Source organism: Lepisosteus platostomus, chromosome 10 (genome assembly GCF_059453375.1).
Source record: "Lepisosteus platostomus isolate fLepPlt1 chromosome 10, fLepPlt1.hap1, whole genome shotgun sequence".
Lineage (NCBI taxonomy): Eukaryota > Metazoa > Chordata > Actinopteri > Semionotiformes > Lepisosteidae > Lepisosteus > Lepisosteus platostomus.
This window is the reverse complement of record NC_142620.1, coordinates 16,667,188-16,694,677: the sequence shown is the minus strand read 5'-3', so window position 1 is coordinate 16,694,677 and position 27,490 is coordinate 16,667,188. Positions and strand designations below refer to the sequence as shown.

The window sequence follows — 27,490 nt, the reverse complement described above, 5'->3', positions numbered from 1 at the left end:
ACGTATTTTATTTTAAAATTTCAGAGCGGGTTTTGCTGTGTTTTTGCAAAGTGGCAACAAACAAGCTTGGTAAGTACTCTTGACTCGTGTTCATAATACAGATCGTGTTGTATTAAGTTACTTATTTTGATATATATTTCAATATGTTCGTTGCCAATTTAGGGAAATATAACTATTAACTACTTAAACTATAACTAATTCTTGAGCTTTTTAATGGCTGTAATTAAAATATTAGTGTAACGTATACCTCATGAAGTTCTTAAAATAAGTATAAAGTTCTTATTAACTTAATCGATTTGCGGATGATTGTGTGACTAAAGTATTTATAGTGCCATGCTTTAACGTGTTTTTTACTTTTAGTGCTATAGCCGCAATCTTTTTCAGACATACTGCCGGAGAGCCTTAAAATACAGCATATTTTAAGATTAACAATGAACTTATTGATTTCTAAATACTAACAACTTAATCGTGATCAGTCGTTGTTCGTATGCTAAACTAAAATACATGTTAGGGGACCGTAAAATTCAAGGCCCTTTTTAAATCTGACCTATCAAATAGGTGCTGTGTAGTGAAAGGTGATCCTTTTTTTTCAGATACTAAAATCATGGGGGAGAGAGAGAATTCCAGAATTCCTCTTTATCAAGAAAAAAAGCAATACGAAGCAACAAAATGTAGGTTTTATGAGACCCCGAAATGTTTTATTTCTGTGATGTAATTCTGTTATCCAAAACTGTAACATTGTAACAGAAATTTATTATTTTATATATAGCAAATGATCGCCCTGCTGAAAGTATGAAAAAAACGGTGGCTCCCAAATTTGAAGTACCTACCAGTTTCAACTTTGCTGTAAAGTCTGAAAAGGTTGGAGCATTCAAACCACAAAACCCAACTGTCAGCAAAAGGTGACTACAGCATTGCTTCTGTTCTGATCATGGAAAATGTTTACTCTCCTCTGCTTAAAGGTTTCTTCATAATGAACAATAACCATCATAGTTAGGAAAGTGTATACTGATATATGATAGATTAGCTTTTGTTAAGATTTTATTTTGAAAGCCTAAAATAGCTGTTTTGAAGGTGAATGCTGACCTTTTGATTTCTTCAATGTTGTTGGCCAGGAAAATTCCTCAAAATGGTGTTTACAAAGGGTAAGAAATGTTTTTTTTATTTATTTATTCTCAAAAATCAATATTGTGTGTAACTATATTAGTGTCTTTTTGCTTTTTTTAATGACATTGTAATACTGTTTTTTTTTCATGAAAGTTAATAGACGAATATTTTAATTTTGTATATCCTCATTTCAGACCAAATACCAGGCTCCGTGTGGAAGCAGAACTGAGAGATAAGAACCAGCTTTTAGAAGCATCCAATCTGGAGCTGTATCGAAATCTTTCAGAGGCAAAGGTAAGTTGGGTCCATGTTCACTTTTACGAAGCAATTGGTTTTACTGTGCCACCATTACCCACCATTAAACATCCTTTGAAATGAAGGGGTTTAGGAGATAAGGTATTGGTAATATTTTTGTATCCATTACCCATTATTAAGAATCAGAAGGTATAAGACTTACTCTGTGGTGCAACCTTTAATAAAATATTAAACCTAAATAAGCTGTGCAAACGACTGGCACTGTGGTGCAGCATTGCCCAGGGCTCAGGTCCTGGGTTCAATTCCCAGGGTGCTATCTGTTTGGAGCTCCGGTTTCTTCCCACAGTCCACAGATATACTGGAAGGTTAACTGGCTTCTGGAAAAATTGGACCTGGTGTATCTGTGCTCCATGAAAGACTGGTGTCCTCTACAGGGTGTATCCTGAATTGCGCCCATTGCTTACCTGGATAGGGTCTGGCTTCCCTGCAACCCTGTACTGGATGCAGTGGAAAATAGATGGATGAAACTACGTTTCATGGTTTATTCTAGTTCTTGATGCATGATTTTTTCTGGAGAAATTTTAGAGGTGTTATTCCTTGTTCTACATAAATAGGCTCATATGGCTACACTACCACTCTTTTAATCTACATTGTGCAGCAGTTTCATCCCCTTGATTGTCAATTCAGGCAGGGTATGCGTTTCTATACTGAACAAACCTCACATTTATTTTAAAGGAGAATATTGCAAAGCTGACGCAGAAATACACAGGTCTGGAAGGAGAATCCAGTGAACTTAAAAAGCAGCTGGAGAAGTGCATGCTATTTCTGGAAACTAGCAACATTGATCCAGGTAAAGAAATTATCCATTTTCTGTATTTTGATTTTGTTCCTTTTGTTTTTGATTTGTTCAGTTTCACAATGCATACTGCTTTGTAATATGGATAGCACAGAACTGTAGGCTATCTGGAATGTAAGTAAAATATATTTTATTAATGAAGTAGAAAAAATACTTTTAAAAATGGTCTTTTAAAGCTGCATGAAATGTTTTGCCACATTGATTTAGTCCAGAGCAATAAGAGAATTAAACAAGCTAGTTTTTTAAGGGGTATGACTTTTTTCATCCTACGTTTCAGGTGAAAAAATCCTTGAAACAGCAAAACAAAATGAAGAGCAAAGAAAGGAAGTGTTGGTGAGTCTGACATTCTAAACTGTAAGGTATCCGTTTTGTAATTCTTAATAGTGCACAGCATTCACTCTCTTAGTACTCTTGAAATAATTGAAATAATACATTCATTCTTGAAATAACCCCATGCTGCAGGAAGGTTGAAATAATATCCCACCCTCATGACAAAAATATATTATTGTGTAGTGATTGAATGTGTAATACCAGAAAACAAAATCTGGGATGCTGTGATTTTCACTGAATCGTTTTGTCCACACATATTAAAATGTTCTTTCTTTACTGACTGGAGAACCCTAACTAATAGGATGGTAAGGACATTTTAAAATCAATCTAATTTGAATGAAATTTATAGAAACAAATGTGATTGTTTAATTTTGAACATTCTTGGACTGAGTGGATGCCAGAACAGTTTTCTTTTGTTTCTAGAGACCAACCAGTTCAGCCCATACCAGCAGAAAATAATCAGCACAAAAGGACACTCGGCTGAACGACTAAAATTGGTCCTTTCAAATGTTACATTTTAGTTTAGATCAGTATAGTATGAACATGAGGATGAGTCATCTTCACCCAGATTAACACTAATTATAATAAACACTAGTTTTACTTGGCCTTGTCTTTTAAAAAATAAAAACCATTTAAAACATTTCAGCATTATTTTTTTGAACTTCTAAAACTGAGTTTCCATTGACAAATTCCTATGTTTAAAAAGGGCAAGGTGTCTGAACTTCATACAGAAAGAAACAACAATGAACACACTGATAGGTGACAGGCGAATGGCTATTCTTCAGCTGTTTTTAATGCAGTGTTATCAGACTGTTAAAGATTTTAGCTTTTTGCAAACGTTTGCTGCTAGAAAGGAAATAATCAATATTTTCTCTGGTCCAGAGTCTGTCTAGGAATTTGCAAAATGAACTGGAGGTATTTAGTCAGAAAGCTTCTGAGCACAGGCTACAGATGCAGGTAAGGAGTTACTTAATATACAGCAAATAAAGGCTTTTTTATTTCCATTTAAAAGTCTTTGCTCATGACTAGAAAAGCCCACTGTGATACACTTTAACATTAAACATATAAGAAGAATAATAAATTGTTCTCTGAAAAGCCATAGCCTTTCTGGAAAAATCTAGCATGAGCAGGGCATAGAGATTTTATTCCGTGTTTATGTGTAGCCTTTCAGAATATTCTTTAAACATTTATAAATATGTACATAAATTACATAAATTTGTAATATTTTATTTAATTACAAATATATTGTATGTGTTCCACTCAGAACCATACACCTACTGTAAGTATGCAATGTCCCGTGAGTTCCCGTGTAGGTAATGTACAGTTGTCAGATACTAGAAAAAGAGAATAACACATTTAATTAAGTGGAATTTTATCTAAAAGACTGACTGTTAAGAACCATAATTTTTTCCTGCAATAAAATGAGTTGGGTTGAATCCTTCACTTATTTTCTTTTGTAGGAAATTAAATCCAAAGTGAGGGCTCAGCAAGAAGAAATAGAGAGGCGTCTGAAGGAAAAAGAAAACTTTCAAACAGAACTACAAGAAATGGAGAAAGCTTTAGATGATGCTCAGCAGCTAGTTGATGTGTAAATTTGTGTGCCGGCAGAAAAGCCATTCGCTTTGAGATGTAAAAATTAGTATTTTTTTATAAGCTAATAAAATATTAAAACCAAGAAAAACAGACCCTTGAAGAGAATGATTTTAAATACAATTTGTTTAGGAGCCTTTAATTAATTTTTTGACATTTTTTCTATAAATCTGTACGGTAGGTTTTTTTTAAATCAATCTTGGAAATGCATGACAGATTATTTTATTCAACATTTCATTGGATTACATGGTCCGTTTATATAAGATGCCCAACACAGATACAAAAATGCTTAATTTAAAAGCTGTTATTAAAGTATTGAATGTACAGTTTTTATAAATAGAGAACAAGTATAGTGAAAGAAAAATATGTAAATTGGAGTAAACTGAGTCGTGTGTCCTTTTAAATAACTTTTATTAGGTGAGTCCTGTTCTCTCAGAAAATCAACTCTGCTAGGTTGGATGTCAAGGAAAACTTTTTTGCAGATATCCTACATCAGGTTATGACTGCCTTTTCTTTGTTAAAAGGACTTGATTTATATATATCACATCTGTTACTCTATATTTTACCTACAGTATATACTAAGTCTATAATGATAAGTTAACATGATTAATATAGACTTGGTGCTCAGAATTTTCATTTAGAGGTTTTTCGTTGAAGGATCACTGTTGGCAGGTGTGTGTGTTACATAAATATTGGAATGAGCTCTTTTTGAACTCCAGCTGGTATTACTGCTTGAGAAGCTAGGAGGGCCATCTGTAGTGACTTTACTTGTTTTATAATAATACAGGAACAAAAAGAAACCTGTTGGGGGAGGAAAAAATATTTCAGTTCAATTGAAGTTAAACAATCCATGATTTACTAATAAAAGGTATGATACCATTTTTTTATTTCATTATTTCATATTACACTGTATATAGGCTAAATTAGCACAATGATGTGCTATGTAATTTGAAATACTTATTCCTTAATAGGTGGTGAGGTGTGAGTTAGTCTAAACAGATTTTCAGTTTGAAAAAAATTTTTAAAAATCTACATGTTTTATTCTTGAATTCCATTTTCATTTATTGATAAACAATTTCCTGTTCTGTGTAGAACAGAAAACAAATACTATAACATCTGATTTTTATTCAAAGATGAATGGAGTTTGATTTTGGTTAGGGGTTCATGCCTTTAATTATTCTTAAAAGTCCATTAGAGTGTGAATTATGACTGATTTGTTTTACCTACCTTGAAGAGAATTGAGGATGCTGAAGGCATAAAATGATGGCATTTGGAGAGGACCAAAGCCGAAGAATGCAATGCCCCAGGTTATTCCAAGCAAACAGCACAGGCCCATTACAGTGTATATAGTCTTTATTAATCTATGTTCATTTGGTCCACCAATGTTGGTCCTTTTGAGGTAGATTATTCTCTTCACTACAATAATGAAAATTATTATATTGAAGAGAAACACTAGTGCATAGTAACCAATGTTGATTACGAAATGCACATTGGAATCTGTGATCCAACACCTAGAAAAAATGGAAAGTATGTTTTTAAACTTGCAAAAGCTTTGTTCCAGTTTACATAATGTTTTGAGTTAAGAAAGTCCTGCTTATAACATTTGTTGACCTTCCATTTCAAGAGCATTGCTATGCAATTTTATGAATATTCATGACACATTTCCAAAATTCATTTTTTTGGGGGTGAATGATACTGATCTGTTTAAATTGATCTAATTCAACATGCTTATGTTAGATCCATAGATAAGCAGAGTGCACAATAAAGAACAAATACACATAAGTATGAAAAAAGATCATCATGATTTGTCATTTGAACACAGTAGCCAGCAAAAAGCTACCCTAACCATAAATTAAAAATGTCTGTTTTTTTTTATTAGACAAGTTTGTTTTTTCGTCTGATTTTATTTCATACTTGTATGCCTTTTTCTACTGGAAGTTGGTGTATTTCCTAAAATGTTTAGCAAAGTTCGTCTCAACGAGAAAAAAAAATCGGCTCAGTGCTAGAGCCCATCTTTGGGAAAGCCTCTCCTATAGATTTGGTGATATTATTTTTCTGTTACCCCAGATAAATGAGCTTTTAAGAGGAAGTAAAAAACAAATTCCTTGCAATTAGTTATGGCAATAAAGTATTGAATCTTGTGATTAGCATACTGAGACATCCATCTGTCATTTTTAATTGCTTCTTTCAGTTCAGGGTTGCGGGGGAGACAGCCTCTCTTGGCAAGCAATGAGCATAAGGAAGGGTACACCCTGGATGAGACACCGGTCAATCGCAAGACAGACATAAATATGCACACACTCACAACCTAGGGCCAATTTCCCAAGAGAACATCCTTGGACATGTCCACCACAAATACAGAGGGAAATGTATAGTACATACAATATGAAACAAATGAGCTGATGAACAGCAACAGCATCAAAAATAAATCTATTCCCAAGCAAAAGTGAATAAATTATATTATGATGGTGTACTTACATTGAGGCAGTCTGATTACCATCGCTCTGTATGTCATATTTACCATATTTACCCAGACCTTCGAGGAGAATGATGACTAATCCTGGCATTGCTAAAGTACATAAGAACATAAATGTCACAGGCTCTTATGGTTGTTGCTGCCTAATTGATCAAGGGATCTTATCCACAAGTAGAAATGAAAAATACCACTCCCTCAGAACAGTTGCTTATTGATCAACTGTTTTGACGGAATAAGAATAACTGTATTGGGACTCTCCAGGCTATAATTAATTATGATTAACCAAACACCACCTTAAAATTATCATCCTAGGAAGTTATTGAAAATGTTGGCTTTAAGTAACTCACTGACTCAAGAACATAATAAAAACATGAATGGGCACATAAAGTTTAGTTGCCCATTACATGTGCAATTCCTCTATGCAAACAAAATACAAATTTGTAAAGGGTAAACACTGCAAAGCTTTTTCTGAATTCCTACTTCTATTAATTTCATTAAACAATGCTAGTGCAATAACATGAAGTACTTAAAGGTAAAACGTCAAGCATGCTAAAACAATTAAAATATTAATAGTTCCTTGTCGGTTGCATGTTTTTTTTTTTAAATCCTCGTGCAACATAAAGTTTTGGGTCACAGTTTCAAAGGATCTCTAACCATGCAAACACAGCTCTCTAATGAAACACCCATCTAGCACGATTCTGCTACATCAGGATAATGCTTTTTGTATCTATCACTTCTGCTCTGAGAGAGGTTTCATTATTGCAGTGAATGCCATTGTCCCAGTTCTGACACTGATAAGGTGTCGTAAAAGAAGTGAAATAAATGTTATACTGATGTCTCTGCACAGCACCATTTATTCTAGTTCGTTGTTGAAGTTCAGCCCACACCCTTATAGAGATGGAACAGAGGTTTATATTCGTTGCTTTGTTGGTTGTCGACTGGGTGGGGAACAACAGTCTGGCTGTTGGAGCTCGGCTGTGTTTTGAGGGATGTGCCAGGAAGCATCTGCATGGGAGGTGATGGCGTGGAGGGAGGGGTGCTCTAGAGTTGTGATATTTATACACAGAAGATCAGAAGTGGGCAAGAACAGGGTTTGACTTTTCCCGAACTTTTGTTTTAAACATATTTATAAGTCCTTTGCTCTTGTCACTTAGAAAATAAGCACCTCTTGAAGATTTTTTACATAATGTATACAATTTTTTTCGGGAGTTTACGTGCTTGAACTGGAAATTCACTTGAAGGACACTTAAAACATCTGAAACATTTATGTATCATATTGTTAAATCAACAGGTGCTGCTTTAGCATAGTTCAATTAAGCACTAGAACTAAGAAGTGAGTTCAAGCCTTTTGGCCATCTTTACTTTCTTGTCTTTCATGACCCAGTTCAAGGAAGTGCTAAAACAAAGCTTGGTCTTCAATTCCAAATTGAAAACTCTTCTTTCATCCAAGTAGCTGTGCTACTCATGAACACAGTGATCCATACATACTGTAGTACCATGTAACTGTTGTGTCACCAAGTGAGGCATTAAACTTACCCCAGCCAATAAGTGTAATTTTTAACACATAGTGCTTGATGTCAATGTTGAAGACCTTAATCAGCTGCAGATACAAATGGAAGGCTTCAATGGCAAACCAGGTAAAGGAGCAGAGCATGGAGTAGTGCATTGCTCCTGCAATGATTGCACAGACTATTGCATTTCCTTTGGAGGACAGCCACTCATTCATTAGAAAGGTGAGATTCAAGAGGAACAGGGCCAAGAAGAGATTGATGAGGATCCTGGTTGCTTTGTTGGCTTTGGCTCTCCTGTACACAGAAACATTTTTTTTTATTCAAACAGAACAGTGATTAATGGTCTTCTTATCAGAAAAATACATTTAAAAGAATACTTACCTTAACATAAAGTGCATGAACAGCCCCACACTCAAGAAGAAGAGTGAGATGCCACAGCCAATGTTGGAAATATATGTCAAGGTTTTCAAATCTGAGCTACTGATAGTTCTCTCGGAGGTCTAGGAAATTAAAAATGGACAACAGAAGTTTAATAAAGGATAGATCCATTAGTGGAAGGAGCATGATTTTAAAAAAGCAGTATACTATTATATAAAATAATATTTCAGGCACCAGAAATTCTACCAATAATATATGGAGGAATCATCTGTGAAGGAGAACTGAAACAGCTGCCCTGTCATGCTGCTTTAAGAAGCATAAAGAGGGAAAAAACAAATCCTTTGACATGGTGTTGGATCCAGGCTTTGTTATGTGTCTAAAATGAAAATGAGGTGGAAAAACACTTCTGATGAGATGCATCTACCATGAAAAAGATGATACAGTACACTCCGATTAAAGACAATGAAAATAGCTGTCAGAGTTATCTGGTCACCAAATACCAAAATAAAGTAAAATACAATAACAGTAGGGCACTACATACGTAGTGACAACTGTGTTCCTACCATGAGTACAGCAAAAAAGGTGAGGTGTTCACAGTTGCAACGTATAGTACTTTGATTATTTTCAGTTTTACAGCCATCCGTGATCCACTGAAGTCTTGTACCTGTGGGAAAGTGTAAAAGGGTCCAGTTTGTATCCACCAGAGACTGGAAAGGTTTGCTAAAAATATATGAATATGTCAATGAGAAAATTCTTAGCATATCATAGTTTAGGCCCTTAATAACTTCCAAGTGAATTTCAAGTGACCTGTCAGTTGTGAAAAAGGAAAAGAGTAAGAGGCAGATTTTTGTGGCCATAGGCTTTTTGTACTGAGTCAGTGTTCCCTTGCTTAAAGTTTTGTGGTGGTGGTGGGTTTAGATCTTGATTTAATCTGGGTCTTTGTGAATTGAATAGTTTCTGATTTTGATTTCCATTTTTATTCTGTGTTCATGTTATTACTATACTTCACTATGCACCACACAATGTTGCTTTTGAAAGTTTGGCTATTTAAAATGTGCCCCTGTTTTATTCAACAAATATGCTAAAACAGGAAATATGGCACACTTCATTGGAATGTAGAAACCGTAACAATTTAAAGTGCAAAATACTGTACCTTCACCATTCCATGAATTGCAAGATGGAGTAGCACTACCCTGCAATTAAAAAAAAAATACAATTCATTTTTTTATAACAGGAAGACTCATCACTGAAAAACACTGAAATGTTGTTTTTTTCTTAGTTACACTTTTCAGCTCGGAATTAAACTCTCCTTGTTCCTTTCTGGCTTCCACGCTGATGCAGTTTCAATTATATGCTGTAGATTTTTCACTCCTATAATTCCTGTAAACTAACATGGTGCCCAATATGTAACTCTTATAATAAATATAAATGCAACAGGCGTATGATGTGGTCCTACAACACTCCTTTGTAATGTACTATTGTAAATCCCTGATATTTGGGCCTATACCTAGTTGGTTGGTTGGTTCATATTGTAGAATTTGTTTAAAATGTTTTTAAAAATCATCTTAAATGAAAACACAATTCTCACAATGATTTAAATGGCTTATAAATTATTCAGTTATTATATCTGTAGATTATGGTCAATGTAATTATTATATGTGTAACAACAAAGTTTGAAATGAAAGGAGGCCATTTAGCCCTTTTCTAAGTTCTAAGTTCTAAGGAACCCTTTCAGGTGTTTTGTGAAAGAAAATCTTTGCGGATTTAAAATGCTTGAACCAGGTTGCCTCATAGTCTTGTCTGTTTGAGACTAAAAAGATGTATTTTTTTTATCTTGTTCAGAGGAGCAATATATTATTGCAATAATTATTGTATCAGAGTGACCACAATTTTACACAATATTCTAAATTAGGCCTCGCTTGTACTTTGTACAGTTTTAGCACAAAATATCTTTATGTACATGACATACTTTTAAATATATATATATATCCTTAATTTGTTTTGCCTTTATATTGCTTCCCCTCATTTGTCTAGAAGATAAGTGATGCTTCAACATAAACTACTTGTTTTTAATGAATTGCTTCTTTAAATGCAGTTTTTACCACTTCATATTTCTGCTTTGTTTTTTCAACCTTAGGTAAAACTCAGCACTTCTCTACATTAAATGTCACTGATATTTTCCCAGTCTTGAATTATATCTAAATCTTTTTGGAATTTCCATTGTAGGTGCTATACTGATTGTTAACTGTACTGTTTTGGTGCCACCTTCAAACTTGACTAGTTGACTAAAATCTTGATCTGATGGATACAAATTCAGAAGAACAGTGTTCCTAGTACAGATTTGTGTCATACTCCTCTAATAAAATCATCCATATTTGAGCATTCACTCTTTACCTGTTTCTTATCCATTTACCAGTTCTTACTCCAAGTATACATACTGTATTTCCTTGAATGCCAGTCACCTGGAATTTGAAAACTACTCTTTAAAGAGCACTTTAGTCTTTGTAGCTAAGCAACTCATCTAGCCGATTTGATAACATAGCTGGGTAATCTACTCCATATTTCCACAACCCTTTGTGTAAAGAAGTGCCTACTGTTTTCAGCTGTTAGTGCACATCCCTATAGTTTCCACTTGTTTCCTCTGGTTCATGGTTCAATATTAATCCTGAAGAACACTGCTGAGCTGACTTTGTGTTTTTGTTTTAGAATTTTGAATACGTGGATCAGATCCCCTCATAACTGTTCACTTTCAGTAGAGATTTTTACATGGCCTATGAACATCTCCTGCATCCTTTAAGGTAGAATATTGTTAGGACTTGGAAATATGTTTATCCTAAGTTCTCAGCTCTCAGTTTCAGTACTTCCTTCTTAACTGTGCCTTTGCTATTGCAATACTGAAAAAACTTTTATTTAAACTTCCATTGCATTTTTTAATGTTGCTCTCAGCTTTTTAAACATTTTTTTAACTTATGCTTGTGATTTGTTTTTAATCACTTTATAAAGTGCTTTCTGTCTCTGTATGTTCTTCTTAAGTTATTAAATATTTGAGCCACTCATTTCCAGCCATATATTTTTCCTAATTGATTTGTTGAACTATTTGGTTTTTGATTTGCTAACTCTTGGGATGAATTTGTTCTGTGCTCCAAGATGAGTAGCTTTAAACAACTGCCTACCATTCTCTACAGATTTCCTATCAATCCTATTCCATCCCACATTTCTTAAAGTTTTGCCACATTCCTATACAGTGTGCTTTCCTGAAGTCATAAGCAGTTTTCAGTCTGTGCTAGTTGTAGAACAGCTTTCAAACCCATTTTAGCAAACTGTCACGCCCGACATCCCTCCCTAGAGGGCGCTCCACTACTCCCGTTATTGTTTCTGTGATTAAGCTTCCCAGGAGTACCTTTTTAGGTTTATTATTTAAAGACTGACTCCTCCAGTCCTTGGGGGCTCATCATTAGGGTAAAGATGTCGCAAGGCTCGCCTAGCACCAGGAAACCCTACGTCTGTCTCCTGAGGGCATAAGCCTCATCCCCGACACGTCCCACTTCCTGAGCCCAGGGTCTGGAGGATCTCGCCCCGTCACCCTTGGACCTCCATGTTTTGTCTCTCCGTGTGTTCCCCCCTCCCAGGAATTTTAACCTTGTCGCGTCCCAGGATGGATTTCTCGCTGATGGACTCTCGGACTGTGCCCTGACCTGCCTTTGGACCCGTTTGGATTTGGATGCCATTCTTTGTCTTCCCCGTTCACTGTCTCACGGATTGTCACTATTATTTTGTGCACTATTAAACCCCTGTGTGTTCCCTTTTACCACGCCTCCTGTTTTCTCCAGCTCTTACCACATCGCATAGGGTCTACTACAAGATCTGACACGGATCTCAGTCCGTGTTCGTGACACAAACCTTAGCCTTTGTAACTTACCTTCAAGAAATTTGTGAAAGATATTGTTATGCGGTCTGTGAGATTTGAAATTCTAGCTCCCATTTCAATGGCAATGACCTCATTGGCAAAAACCTGACTGTTGTTCTCATCCTAAACACACAAACATACAAAACAAAGGTTAAGAGTATACTGGATTCATAAAATAGTTAAATTTCTCAATACATTTTCAGGAACTGCTTTACCTTTATAGGGTCACAGCGAGTCATTCTAGCACAGGGTAAACATTCAATCCCTAGCACAATTGTGGAAATGAATCAGAAGTCAAAAGATGCTGTGCCAAAAATTCAATTAGAATTTATTTTAATTCTGAATTAAAATAAATTATAATTGAAAAATGTTTAAGAAACAATGTAACACTTATGTCAGGGTCTTTCCGAAATTATTTTATCTCAGGTGACCCTGTATATAATTTAATCTATATATCTGTTCTTGATAGACAGTATGCAATTTTACTGTGGGTTGCAAGAATGAATGAGAGTTCAATAAATGTAGACCATTAGGGGCGGAGTGGTGGCACTGTGGCTAAGGACCTATGGCTGGAAGATTGTTGGTTCAAATACCACGGCCAGCAGAGGATTCCTAATCCGTTGGGCCCCTGAGCAAGGCCCTTAACCCCAGCTGCTCCAGGGGTGCTGTATAAATGGCTGACCCTGCGCTCTGACCCCAAGCTTCTCTCCCTGTCTGTGTGTCTCATGGAGAGCAAGCTGGGGTTTGAGAAAAAACAAATTCCTAATGCAAGAAATTGTGTATGGCTAATAAAGTGATCTTTTCATGAAGGTCATTGACACATAATGTTGGTATAACCCAGTAATTAGTCAAGTAGTTTAGTTAGATCCTAATGAATGTGATAGAGGGAGCAAACATGTATGAAGTATTTGGCCTGACTTGCATAACTGAAGTGATGGCAGCCTATCTGTGAGGGCGAGGCTGCTTAAACTCCCTCACTATTTGAAGGATTGAGCTAGAGAGTTTGCGAGGGTGCAGATGAGGAAGTGGGGGTGGCGGGGGAGGTGCAAGAGGGATACATAATGGAAAGACTTCAACTATCTATGTATTTCTGCTCCATTTATGCAGTTCTGTATTTTTAGGACAAATCGCATGAACAGAATGCGATCAAATTTATAATTTGTTAAAGGTTGTGGTTACATGACCATTCAGAAATGTATTTCTTTACCTTTGAAAGTCCATGAAATTGAAAAACACTAACAAATGCACTTCTGTTGGTTTCACTTCTTGCTTTGTCTAAAGCTTCTCCTGGAATGCGCACTAATGCCGTGAATTCGTAGTTGGCTGTGCTGTCATTAATCATCTGAGGACACAAAATTTTTTTAAAGAATTTAAAAAACGTTAATTAGGCTGATCTTATATACTATGATGGAAGGACTGAAATAATAAACTTTGGAAAACTACTCATTCAAAAACAAGAATCTTGCATATTATTATTTTCACTTTGTAGAACCTCCAGCATTTACCTCTACAAATACTGTGCCAAAGCAATGAAGCCAACACTTGCACAGCATAATAAACGTATCTCAGAGCAACTTTCCTTAATGCTGTTGGGTTGGATTCTGGTATGTTTTAAGTACTGACATTAGGATTGTTTCTTCACACTTTATGGTTGCTTGAATTCTTATATTTCCTGTATGTAAAGTACACAGTTTTAGAAATTCTGGGATAATGTCACAAACTGCACGCAGACACCGTTGCATTCCCACTAGCACACGATCACTCACTAATTAACGTCACTCACCTTGTCTATTTGAACTTCCACTCAGCAACTTGTCGTCGCTCACTATTGAGGTTTCCTCAGCCTGAGCTATGCATCCAAGTAGCGATTTACTCTGACTTCTCATTTGTTCTTGTGACCCCCTGGATTTCTGACCCACCGTTTCTGATCTCCGGCTCGCTCTCGTCTCCCGATTTGTATTACGTTCGCTTTAGGAATTCGGTTTTCTCTCTCTGACCTCGCACAGGGTCTTTTTCCCTACCTTGTCCCTCGGCATTCATGACTCCTCTCTGTTTGTGTGTCTACTCACCTTTTGTTTGTGCGTGGGACAGGAGGGCAGAGAGGAGAGGAGTTTAACAAATGTTATGGTGGCTAATGTTTTGCCAATTTATGACGCTGAGTATGACTGCATGTGAAGCTGGCCTAAGTAACAGGGCACTGTAAAGTGTTTTACTGTAGTTAAATACAGTCTTTTCTCCCTCCATGTTTGTAGAAAATATCTGCTGTTATAATGTATGGAAATAAGTTTTGAAGGATTGAAAATCTACATTGCTACTCATACGTAATAATAAAAAATGCCTTAATTGATATTTGAAGTTGCTCAATAAGTAATTCCTTAATACAAGAAACTGGTTGTTTCTATTTATTATAAATATACTGTACAATAAATGTAATTGGATTGGTATAGTTGGACTACACATAATTATATACATAAAATGTATAGCATACAGTATATAAGGTAATAGGCTGATATTGAATTAGCTTGTAACTGCATGTAAGATTATCACAAAGTCCTTCTTGTGTTAATTCAGTTGCTTGGTTAAAAAGTGCTAAGTGAACATGAATGACATGTTGTCTTCCAAATCCTGAACTGAAAGATGATGCGTACGTGATGATATTGCAGCATTGAAGTCCAAATTTGGATTTTCAGGTGAGTGAAAATGAAAAGTGAATAATAATTAGTTTGTCATGCTCACTTAACCGAACACTGTAGCTTATTGTACAGATAAAACCAGTTCTTGCAGGACTTTACATTTGATGTGGTTTGTATTACTGAGGAGCAATCAAACATTTTAAATTAAGTAACAATTTTAAATATTAATCTTTCTCAGATATTTCACCCTCAAAAGAGCCAGTGAGACCCAGTAAACCAATGATGTCATATATAGCATGATGTATCTCTATACACTAGATTATATTGGTCAACAAATGAATACTCACCATTACTCTCTTTGATGTTATCCCAAAAACAATAGTTTTTGATTCTGATATCCTGGGTTTTACCACAATCCCTTTGACATTCTCTGAGCTGTATATGACAATCTGACCCTCTGTCATATTATCAGCTACTGCTGAGAGATTGCTCATGAACATTCTGTGAAAAAGTATGATTTTAATTAGTATTTGATACTGTACCTTAAGTTGTGTCAAAGCATGCTAGGAAACAAATTTTCTTAATTTAATAAAGTTAATTGCTTTACAGAACCTAAAACATTAGGACACACACACATGATCAGTTCTAGAACAGATTCATAAGAAAACTAATGCCATGAAATTTAAGTACAAACTACTTTAAACTGCTTTACAAATTTTTCAGCGATATTTCATTAAGCTCTGTTTAAAGGATTTTGAAAACAACTTTGTGTACAATGAACTTCCACTTCAATGTCAAGCAGGATTTTCAGCATAAAAACTGTTTGGTTTTTTGAAGGGCTAATATGACAAATATTTCCAAAGACTACACCACAAAGCTAGGCCATCAACAGCCAAAGAAAGCTGAAAAAGGGTTCAATGTCTACAGCTGATAGATAAGATAAGATTTTTATTGTCCCCTGAGGGAATTTCCTTTATGGACACATTTAAATAGAATACAAATAAAAAAAAGAAGAAGAAAAGAAAAACACTGCACATTATTCTATTACAAAAAACAAGATAGGTCTCATTTGTACTTTTGGTTGAATCCAGACCAATTTCTGACAATGTTTTACAATACTGCACAAAGATTGCCTCTGATAGAACCCCTATTAATTCTCTATATTCTGGGATTACAACACAAACCGCAGTTGTAGTTTAGAAAAATCCACCCACCTTCTTTTCATATTATTCTGAAGTTTATACTATGAAGTGGAGCATATAACATATGAAGTAGGCCAAGGATAAAACCTTTTTAACCTGAGAAGAATAGGCTATAATAATATGGACACGGTTTCACGATACATTTATTTAAAATTTAAATCGATTAAAACTGTTGATAGTTTCACAATATACATGCTGAAAAATGAAGTCATATTTGAAGCCAAGTTGTATACATGTCTGGGAAAAACATCTTTCTAATGAACTTTATATGGAGTAATCTAAATTGCTTATTTATAATCTTGATAAACATTTGAGATGATAAGGCTTCTGTCAGCAGCTGTGGTAATTACCATCATTTACTGTAGTGGCTCTTCACCCTTTTTAAACTCTTTCCCAAGTGGTGGGGCTGTCTTGCTCCCAATGCCACCCTGAGCAACCTCAACAATCTCCAGTTTTGTTCATTTTGATATATTTGGTTTTTATTTTTGTTTTTTACCCAAAAGGCTCACAGCAGAAGAGTAACTTCTATGAACTTTGTTTTTTAAAAACTTTTTGGCCATGTTTTTATTGTCCTGTGTCTGGAAGACTGCTACACCACTCTGTATAGGAAGCACATAAAAGACATATATGTTACTTACGAAGCATCTTCTGCTTTTATGGTATCATTTTTGAAAGGTAGCTGAGGGGATGCAGTACTTGTTACTGTAGACTGTACAGCTGTTGATGATATTTGAGATGCAGTATGTGCTGCTGTGGACTGTGCAGTTGTTGATGATGTTAGAGATGCAGTACTTGTTACTGTAGACTGTGCAGTTGTTGACGATGTTGGAGATTCAGCACTTGTTACTGTAGACTGTGCAGTTGTTGACGATGTTGGAGATTCAGCACTTGTTACTGTAGACTGTGCAGTTGATGATGATGTTGGAGATGTAGAACGTGTATCTGTAGACCTTACAGTTGATGGAGATGCTAGAGATTCAGTACTTGTTACTGTAGACTGTGCAGTTGTTGATGATGTTGGAGATGGAGCACTTGTTACTGTAGACTGTACAGTTGCTGATGATGTTGGAGATGCAGCACTTGTTACTGTAGACTGTACAGTTGTTGATGATGTTGGAGATGCAGCACTTGTTACTGTAGACTGTACAGTTGTTGATGATGCTGGAGATGCAGCACTTGTTACTGTAGACTGTACAGTTGTTGATGATGTTGGAGATGCAGCACTTGTTACTGTAGACTGTACAGTTGTTGATGATGCTGGAGATGCAGCACTTGTTACTGTAGACTGTACAGTTATTGATGATGTTGGAGATGCAGTACGTGCTGCTGTGGACTGTGCAGTTGTTGACAATGTTGGAGATTCAGCACTTGTTACTGTAGACTGTGCAGTTGATGAGGATGTTGGAGATGCAGCACTTGTTACTGTAGACTGTGCAGTTGTTGATGATGTTGGAGATGCAGTGTTTGTTTTTGTACACTGTGCAGTTGTCGTTGATGTTTTTGATGATGCACTTGTTACTGTAGAATGGGCAGTAGTTGATAATGATGTTGTTGGGAATGCTCCACTTGTTGTTGGTGGGTTAATACATGTAGTTACTGTAGCCATTGGACTTTTAAATGGTAGGGATACAGTAATTGGTGATGTTAGGATGTTGTCAGATTGGCATCTAATACAACTCATATTAAATGTTTTTCTAGCTGTCCACAGTGTAATATTGATGATGTAAGAATCAAAAGGTCTTGCTGCAAAAACACATTGGAAAATTAGAGAAGAGAATCTTGTTCCAAAGTGCTAAATATTGGAGAAAACTGATTCTATGTAAATGTTAACAATCTTCTGGAATCAAAGACACCAAAAAACCTGTCCCACAGGTAGACAACACATCACACCTCATCAGATGATAGTATAGATATTGTACACTGACTATTCTGGTGAATATTATTAGGATTACATTGGTCTTTGTTTATGGTGCTTACCAGTAACCAAAAAACATTCCAGCTTATGCTGCAACACTGCTATGAAGTGCTGAATGAAGGGAAATAACTTGATTTCTGAAAAACACTCTTTATTTGATATAATTAAATTATTAATTTAAAATTAATTATAATTGAAAGTAGTGCTGGATACACTATGTGTGCTCATTGTGATGAGAATCTTCGATAGCTCTTTATCACAAAAAAGAGATTAACTTATTTTATGGTCACCATATTGTATGCCTTTGAACATGTAGTGTCTTCTGTAAGATGCTGAAAACTATATTCTCATGGCAACAATATCTCCTGAGTAGTCAGATACCATGCTTGGGTATTTCTGTTTTATTTGTCCAGTGCACAGTACCAGTTTTTGAATCAGGTGCTGCCTTGTCTCTTATCCTTTTCTGGGAGTTGTCAAGCATGTTTGTGTCATATGTGATTTTTATAAAATGTTTGGAAATGTCTGTTTCAAGTAGACAAGCTCATATTCTCAGAACTTCATAGCTCAGCAGTAGAAGACATATGGACTAAGCCTAAAAGATATCCTTAACAGCACAATAAAAATTGACAATAACATTGCTAAAATGCTTTTGTTTTGCTTTCCTCCATAACATTATTGAACGGTAAATCTATCTGTGGATTGTAAGAATTCTTAAAAATAATTTCTTGTAAAACATTATGTGACGTACCTGTACATATTACAATTTGAACATTTGTCTGATGAATAAGAAACATTTACCTTTGCAAATGCTTTCATTAAATGGAGTCTTGTTAACAGCACATACATCTGATGGACTGAAGCATGTAACTGTGCAGTTTCCTGAGAGATTGAATTAAAAAGTAAATCAACATACAAAATACACAGTGATTAATAAAGCAGATGACTTATTTATAAAATAATAAAACATATCCATAAGCATAATATGTTTAAGTAATAAAGACATCTGTACCTGTAAGGTTTTCACTTTCATTACAATTTTGACATGGCTCTGTAAAGAATACACAAATGCTGAAGTTGTCACAAACATATAGTTCAGTCTACAGGGATTTTGGTTGATCATATAAAATGTAAACTTAACACCAAGAAAGTACAGCTGGTTAATGAAAGTAAACTCACATGATTTTTAATAAGCCAAGGAAAAAAATAACATACACAATTAACTAAGTGATCCATGTTGTTAACAGCAATTGAAATCTAGTCAAAATAGCTCCGTTTCACTTATTTTTTATAAATAGAAAGTACTGCACTGTACTTAGATGTCTAACAGCAGACATGCACAGTCATTTTAACAGGTGGCGCTGTTAGACAATTTAAGAGCTTAGATATCTGCTCTTACTGTCTTCAAGAAAGATTTGAACAGATTTGCTTTGCTTCTTTTTCTCATAAAGGTCCCAAAAATGGAAAATGAATCAACAGTTACTGTTTCTAAAGTGTTAAATTGATTAAAAATAATGAAAAAATCAGCAGATAAATATTTAAAATGTACCTGAAAATCGTTCAGGGCACAATAATTCTGTTAGATTTTCACATCCATGTATGAGCCGCAATATTGGAACCATAGAAATGTTGTTTTTTTTCAAATATATGTAATATGAGCTTCCATTTTTTTCTACATCAATTAACTCATCGTTACCTGGTAATGCAAATATAAATTCCATTAAAAGTATCTGATGCAAATAAGGAATCAAACATTAGGACAAAAGTATTAAAAAGGTAGATGTGTGATCACTCTTAAAAAGCAAGTTGAAGCAAAAGGAAATAAATATTTGCAGGAAATCTAAAAGACCAGGATTTTTTTACATGCTGTATTTGTGCTTACATATTTGCTTGCTCTATTTGTAGGTAAGGCTATGGAAACTATGAGACCTAAGAGGATTAATCACTTCATAACATATGGAAATCATATCCTATCATCATGGATTTTAAAAGGTAGGTCTTGCTTGACCAACTTGTAAGAGTTATTTCAACAAACCACACCATTAATAAATACACAGAGAGCAGATAATATGGTGTATATAGATTTTTGGAAGGCTTCTGATAAAGTATATAAATAAAACATTAAATTTAATATTATGAGTAGTAGGCATTCAGGGAAATGATTTTGTTTGAATTGAGAATTGGTAATAAATTGAAAATGTATGCTCAGATTTGGTTATTGTAATTAGTAGAGTACCACAATGATCTGCACTAGGACCACTGCTCTTTTTAATTACAAGAATCATGGGTTGGCAGCCAATAGGACTGTGTCACTATGGAATGCAAATGGTTTTAATGGCATATGCAATAAAAGTCTAATAAGAGTGTAATAATATGAGTGTGTGGATACAAATGATGTACTGAGATTAGCAATTCTTACAAGATACTGTGGCTCAGATGGAATTTGTGAAGAGATGTGCTGCCTAATATCTATGCATGGCACAGCTACAGGGGAAGATATAGCTAAGACCTTTATTAATTATTCTGAGTAAAGAGGAATTCACATCAAGAAATTATTTTCTGTGATGTCTGACGGTGCCCCTACTAAGGTTGGAAAACAGAAGGTTTTCAAAAAGATCATTGCAGAATAATACAACACTGAGCTCTTTTCTGATTAAACCAGAAAGCTTTGATACAAGAGACATTAACTTTTCAGGGACTACCAATGAAAAATACTTTCCTTTTGAGGTGGATGTTTATATCTTAATTATTTATATTTTTTGACAATGTAGGGAAGAAAGCATTATAAAAGGCAAAAACTGTAAGGATATATAATCAATATCATAGAATTCAAATCACGGTATGTTCGTCACTGTGTTATAAAGATATGACTGCTCTGGAATCAGTCCAGGGAAGAACGACCAGATATATATCTGTGATATATTCAGTGTGTCCTACACTGTCAGGCTGAAAGAACTAAATTTCTTTAATCTGGAACAGAGAAGACTATGAGGGGATATTCCAAATGCAGAAAATCATCAACAGCATTGATACACTCACTGCAATTGGACCTCTTTACTAACAGGTGTCAAACCATGAAACACTAAGGACAAAAATGTAAACTTTGTGAAAGTACATTTAAAACTGAGAACAGGAGGACATCTATGTCTCCTTACTTTGAAGTTTCTGGGAGTATGGGAGTATGGAGCAAGCTAATCATACTCTCAGAGTATCCCAGATACTTTTCTGAATTCAGCACTCTGACTTCTTTCAGGAAATGGCTGAATGAGATCCTTGCATCACTTACAGTAAACACTAACTACAAAATGGACAAGATGGTCTCAATGGCCTCTTCTTGTTTGTAGTCTTTTAAATGACTTAATTACATTCAGAACCATTCTTCTCTGACACCACCGAACCAATCAAAGTGAAACATGGGGGAAATAATCAAAGTAACATCTTCTTTAAATGGTATTGAAAATATATGAAAGAGATATCTCTTTTTTAAGAGATATAGATGAAGCTGTCCACTCACATTTCTGCATCTCCATTTACATTTGTTTATGAATTTATTAATGGTACAAGTGCTTTCATCAGAAAACACCAATTTCAGTACATATACACTGATTAATTTAACAGATTGCAAGCCATTTGGGAGTTTTTAAGATTTTAGCATTAGGATTTTTACAACAGTCATTTAATGTATTATAGAGGTGGGGTGCAGAGGAGCGTCTTACGGAAAAAAGTACAGAAACTGTGACAGCACATGTCAGGTGCTTTTCATTAATTTTCATATTCAGGGCTTAGAAAGCCTCCTATTCCCACCCACTTATTTTAAATGACTCATCACTCTGTTTTTTTTTAACAGTTAGGTGGTTTTCTTCTAAAAACAAACAAACAAACAAACAAACAAACAAACAAACAAACAAATAAATGTAAAGACTGTGTACGTCCACTATGCTGACATTTGAAATTTCCTGAGGGAATTCATTTAAGCTAGGCTAGGCATCACTTGCATTGCTTTAGTGATTTCAGAGACGAAACATCACACAACCACTCTGTTTACTTATACTGTAACATTTAGCAATTGTGTAACATTTTCCGCTTGACTCTGTTGTAATGACACTGTTGTAAAGCAGCAGCAGTACCACAGATACACTACTCAGTAATCGCATGGATCCAATAATCTTGTAAGCAACATTTTAAAACTGAATTTGCTGTATAATCCATCCTATAGCATAGGAAGTTATGAAACCTCACAGGGTTTAAGGGCTTATGCTGTATGTGAAGGTGTGCATGCATAAAAAATAAATTAATTAAGAAGGTCACTTGACTTGGTGGCTGTGTTCTATTTTTTTCAAATATTTCAAAATCTTCTTTATTGAAAGATGCTGACTCATCCTTTGGTCACATTCCATTCAGATGGCGTTGCTCTGGCCAAACTCAGCTCCATTTGTTTCATTTAAAATGTCTTTTTACATTCAAAGATTGAACAAGTGTCTAAGCCCTTGAAACTGATAATGTTGTCAGTCAATTGCCAGATGGCCATTGCAACAAGAAGGCGCAGCAGTTTGAACGTTTTGTTAAGTTAAATTTAAAAAATGTCAATACCTTAAGGCATGGAGATATATGCAGTGTTGCGGATCTGTATTTTATAAAAACAATGCTACTAGCTACCTCTGAATTAAAGACAAAAATCTCCAGACTAGCAACCTCATTCTCATTTTTCCTCCTATTAACAGATTTATCCAGGCAGAATATGTGACCATTTTCAGTTGTACTAGCTCTTTATCATCTCTGTAATAAGTTTAGTCAGAATTGACAACTGGGATCATTCTCTGTTTGCTTTAATTGTCTAAATGTGTGTGAAAATCTTAGAGGACAATTCAGCTTTCAAGTGATGTAAATCTCGAGGTTCAGTCTCCTGAATCTTTAGTTTTTTCTCTCTTACTTATTGTATTTAATACATCTGAGAGCTTGTTACCTTGCATAATCCATTATATTCTACTCACAAAATCAACAACTAGAAGAGCATTTCTTTATGGTGTTTTCTGCTATGCATCAGTTATATGATATGCAGTTGTTCTGCTTCCTTTAACGCTATAGAAGTAAGAAGGTAGTGCTGACTTCATGAAAATTATGTTAACCTGATGCAAATACTCTATTTTAATTTGTATATTAAATGAAAAGTATAGAGAAAGTCACATTGGTAAAGACAATTAAGAAAACATGTATAACTCACTATAGGAGAGAGATGGATCAATTACCTGTATTATTATTTCCCATAACCAATACACAGTATTTTTCCAAGAAATTAGTAATGTTCTGTGCTGGGCATCCTGATAAACAGACAAAAATGAACAGTTTGCTAAGAAGAGAAAATATAAATAAATTAAATTTAAATGATTTTTTCAACTGAAAACCCTTTATACAAGGTAAAAAAGGATTTCTGCATTTTCCTGCTTGAATAGGTATTACTTTTCTAATCAATACAGTGGATAAATGATCATTTAAATTATTTCATTTACAATATCATTTAGATGTATCATTTAAAACACCTAGAACAAATTACATGAAAAATTCACAATAAGAGTGTCAGAAAATCTTGCTAGTTTATTGCCAAACTGTCAATTCTTTTTGCATTGTATAAAATTTTGTGAGGAAAAGTAAGCAACCTCTCATTATACCTTGATTTCGTTACTACTGATTTGAGTGTTAAACCAAGATATCAAATGTTTTTGCATTTTCAGGTCAGGTACTAGGTCAGAACTAGGAGGAAAGTAATATAGATATACAAAGGATTTTTTGAATTTTCAGATCAGCATAAATATACGTATGTGTTGATCCAATCTAAGTATAGAATCAAATTAATTTTACCTGAACAGGGTGCATTTCCAAATGAAGTTGCACTAGAATCAAAAGGTTGAATGATTGTGAATCCTCTATTTGAGTTTATATCCTCATGTATAATTATAATAGGCTTCCCAATGCATGAATCAGTATCTAAATGGAAATAAGGAAAAAACAGAGTTAATACCTCCAAAATATAAATACTATAGTTGACCACCAGTATGTTTTTTGGGCTGTGGAAGGAAACCGAAGCACATGGAGGAAACCCACACAAGCCTGAGAAAAACAAACAAACAGCACGCAGATTGCACCCTGGGTCCGGAATTGAACCCAGAGCCTCAGTGCCACGAGCAAGCAATGCAAAAATTCTGTCCATGATGTTGTCAGAATAGAATGTTCATTCCAAGAAGTTCCAGAATACCTTGCTACCTTTTCTGAGTACTGATCTGCTTCACTGATGATGGAGTCTTCCATGCTTAGTGAATGTCCCATAGGTTCTCAAATGTGTAACTGGATGCATTGCTTGCATGTGGAGCAGTAAACTAATTCTTTACATGTACATTTGAAAGTTTGGTATATAGTAACTGGTATATAGTAACTTGATTTAGGGTCTAGGCTGTCTCTGCTGGAACTAATATATCTGTAGGTTGTTCATCTTGGTCAATTGAAACAAAAATGTATTTCCACAGAATAAAAATCTACTGTGAAACTACTATTATTTTAAGTTATGTGTTATTTAGTTATGGATATAGGCAGATAGTAGCTGGTGATAAAATGGAAATGTCTAAATCACATTTTAGACACTAATGCAAGATATGACAATGAGTCTTATGGGGTTCTTTCTGCTACTTCTGCTACTTAAAACATATTAACACATTTCAATTTGACAATACTAGTGGGTATTGGAAATTACAATCAGTAAGAATATAAGGGCTTAATGGCAGACCTATTAAATTTCATCCTCACCTTTCAACAATTCTCCATTAAAGAAAGAAATTACCAAGAACTGTTTAGGAGATCAGAAATCAGACTACCTTTAAAAAAATACTTTCACTAGAATCAATAATTGCGTAGAAAAACAATGAGCTTTCATGGTTGAATAGACTCTTCTCGTGAACTTTTCTTTTTCATTTGTTATTCCAACATTACTAAACCCATTACTAAACCATTTGGGCATGTGAGTATTCGTCCTCTACATGAGGAGAATTTTACATAGAATTTATTTCTCCAGTTTTGAGAATATTAAAAGAGCACATTAGCAACAAATCAGTTCATTATTTGAGTGAATCATCTATACTTACAAACATAAGTAGGAAACAGAAGTGAACCCAAGCATATCAGAGCTCCATATCCAAAGTAATTGCAAGCTTCCCTTTCCATGATGAATATCTAGCTCTGCAAAGGACAAGTTAAGTAGTTAGCTACAAAAAAACTGTAGAAAACTGATATAAAAACATGTTTCAGGCAGGCCAAAACCTGGAAAAAACAATAGGGTAACAGCAAACCATTGAGCTTGAAAATGTATTTTATTCTTCCTTACTTACAAAAACGTCATCACTTCACATAATGCTTTCAGCTGTATTTGTCCTTTTCAATTGGTGCCTCAGTTAAAACATCTACATGAATAATTGATATTCATTGATATTATTGCAAACACACAAACCTTGACACTAATTCCGATGACAAGACAAGACAAGGTGTTTACCCTTCTTAAAGGTCTAAACTAAGACGTTGTATAATGAAAGCCTCAGAGTCCCGCTTACCAGTAGGAAGGGTGTCAACAGGTTGCCTGTCAGGATCACATTGAAGTAACACATTTCTCAGATCTGAAAAGGAAATGGAACAAAAATAAATAAATTTACATATCTACGCTGTATGCACAATAAAGTATTTTGACTTGCAAATTCCATTCATTTCCATTAGTCACCGAACCATTCTTCATCTATATTATATTGATAATAGTTAATACAACAACATTGTTAAGCAACAGCATTGTTGCATTTTGCAATTTTGTAATGAATGTGAATGACGAAGTTGTAAACTTTTTTTCTTTTAAAACTTTGTGAAAAACTAGTTATTGTATCACCTGGTGTACAAATAAAATCCAACGTTTCTTAGAAACGGTACCACTTAATTGATTTTGCACTCAGAAATAATCATTTTAATTTGGCTGATTTTTCAAGTGATATTGCTGAAGAGCAGAAAAAAAGGACTAGTATTCTTATATAGTGATGTTTTTAAATAGACTCTCAGTAGGAGGTCAGACTTCTAATCTCACCCCTTCCACTCAGGGCTGGCCCTAGCTTTTTTTCCTAGGAAAGATCGTGGAAAGGGGCGCCTCCAGATCACAATTTGTGCATAAACTACTATTACTAGCTCCCACAACAAACTTATTCTAATATTTAGAACAAAAGCATAAATGTATTATATAACCAGAAAACTTCTATTAACCAGTTTGAAGAATACATCATAAAAAACTTACAAACAGCAACAACAAACATGCATTTTACAAAGATAACATGTATTTTAATATTGAAAGTAATAATGTGAAATTCCAATCTGTTAACTTAACTAGTAAAACACCTTAGCCAGTCTATGTGTCTAGCTAGAAAATGTGGCTTGTCTACCATTCACTAATGACATGGATCTGACAGACTCAAAACCAGATGAAATACAGTACAAATGCATTAACACATGACTTGATTTGGCACACAGTACCTCAGTTTTGAGATCACTTATCCTGCTCTTCTTCTCTGCCCTTCCTTTTCTCAGTGCCCAATAAGTACGGTATGACAGTGTGTGTTTACCAGTTGCAACTACAAGATTTTAATTTTAAAGCATTACCACATAGTTTCCAATGCAATTAGAAGGTCACTTGTAATGTTTCATCAATGTTTAATCAATAAAATTGAGTATCACAACATTTACTACTTTCCGAAATTAAACAAACAGCATTCGTTGTAGCAACATCTGAAACCACAATGATGCTGTTGTCTTAGATGGTGAAGATGAGAGTCATGTGCTACGTTGACAAATAAACTAATACACTTGTACATTCACAACTAATAATGTTATAATTTAATAATTATATAACAGCCTAGATCAGTATCAGAAAGAGCATCAGAAAGAGCCACAGCAGGGAATTTTTGACTCACATTTGAACATGCCAATTAAAAAAAATGTTGTGTTGCACATTGAAGGGGCCCCCTGGTGGAAGCGGGGCCTTAAGTAGTCGCCTAGTTCACCTAGGCCAAGGGCTGGCCCTGCTTCCGCTCTGCAAATAAGCCCCTTTCCGCTTCTTTCTCACACTCTTGCTTGCTCTTGCCACAGACTTGCCTTTCTGTGTTTTTGTTTGTGCCAGAGACAGATCTTACCTTCACTTGGCTCCCACACCATCATCTCCTTGTGTGTACCAGCTTCCAGCCAGCCAGGATTAATTGACTCCTCCTTGAAAAAGATGCTCTTCATTTATTACTTGTCCCTGCTCCATGGTTAACAGTTGGT

General features: G+C 35.0%; 2 protein-coding genes across 3 annotated transcripts; one reads left to right on the top strand and one right to left on the bottom strand.

The window, feature by feature from the left end:
• The first annotated feature begins 24 nt into the window (after positions 1–24).
• Positions 25–4,229, top strand: knstrn (kinetochore localized astrin (SPAG5) binding protein). The gene is made up of 9 exons (XM_088648463.1): positions 25–69; positions 594–671; positions 770–902; positions 1,116–1,145; positions 1,302–1,401; positions 2,098–2,212; positions 2,490–2,551; positions 3,431–3,505; positions 4,009–4,229. The coding sequence occupies exons 2-9, from the start codon at positions 605–607 to the stop codon at positions 4,138–4,140; spliced, it is 714 nt and encodes a 237-aa protein (XP_088504589.1). The 5' UTR covers positions 25–69; positions 594–604; the 3' UTR covers positions 4,141–4,229.
• A 115-nt stretch (positions 4,230–4,344) lies between these two features.
• LOC148653443 (uncharacterized) lies at positions 4,345–27,490 on the bottom strand. Of its 2 annotated transcripts, XM_088648461.1 has the most exons (19): positions 27,361–27,490; positions 25,750–25,812; positions 25,288–25,381; positions 24,014–24,139; positions 23,404–23,475; positions 19,707–19,853; positions 19,170–19,208; positions 18,959–19,039; positions 16,884–17,988; positions 15,391–15,544; positions 13,618–13,752; positions 12,423–12,533; positions 9,657–9,696; positions 9,067–9,167; positions 8,507–8,625; positions 8,151–8,419; positions 6,617–6,707; positions 5,366–5,649; positions 4,345–4,939 (listed from the first exon to the last, which is right to left on the bottom strand). In XM_088648461.1, exons 3-19 carry the CDS (start codon positions 25,364–25,366, stop codon positions 4,776–4,778), a joined length of 3,117 nt encoding a protein of 1,038 aa, XP_088504587.1. In that variant the 5' UTR covers positions 25,367–25,381; positions 25,750–25,812; positions 27,361–27,490; the 3' UTR covers positions 4,345–4,775. The 2 variants fall into 2 exon arrangements, with proteins under 2 accessions (XP_088504587.1, XP_088504588.1); XM_088648462.1 differs by lacking the exon at positions 19,707–19,853.

What these genes read in the sequence shown, in the direction of transcription:
- LOC148653443 (XM_088648461.1), bottom strand. Translation starts at nt 25,366, where the DNA reads ATGGAAAGGGAAGCTTGCAATTACTTTGGATATGGAGCTCTGATATGC. An exon ending in TATGGGAAATAATAATACAG is followed by an intron (nt 19,854 to 23,403) that starts GTAATTGATCCA and finishes TTGCATTACCAG; the next exon opens with GTAACGATGAGTTAATTGAT. An exon ending in CATCCTCAATTCTCTTCAAG is followed by an intron (nt 4,940 to 5,365) that starts GTAGGTAAAACA and finishes CTCCCCCAACAG; the next exon opens with GTTTCTTTTTGTTCCTGTAT.
- knstrn (XM_088648463.1), top strand. Translation starts at nt 605, where the DNA reads ATGGGGGAGAGAGAGAATTCCAGAATTCCTCTTTATCAAGAAAAAAAG. An exon ending in AACCCAACTGTCAGCAAAAG is followed by an intron (nt 903 to 1,115) that starts GTGACTACAGCA and finishes GTTGTTGGCCAG; the next exon opens with GAAAATTCCTCAAAATGGTG. An exon ending in CAAAATGGTGTTTACAAAGG is followed by an intron (nt 1,146 to 1,301) that starts GTAAGAAATGTT and finishes TCCTCATTTCAG; the next exon opens with ACCAAATACCAGGCTCCGTG.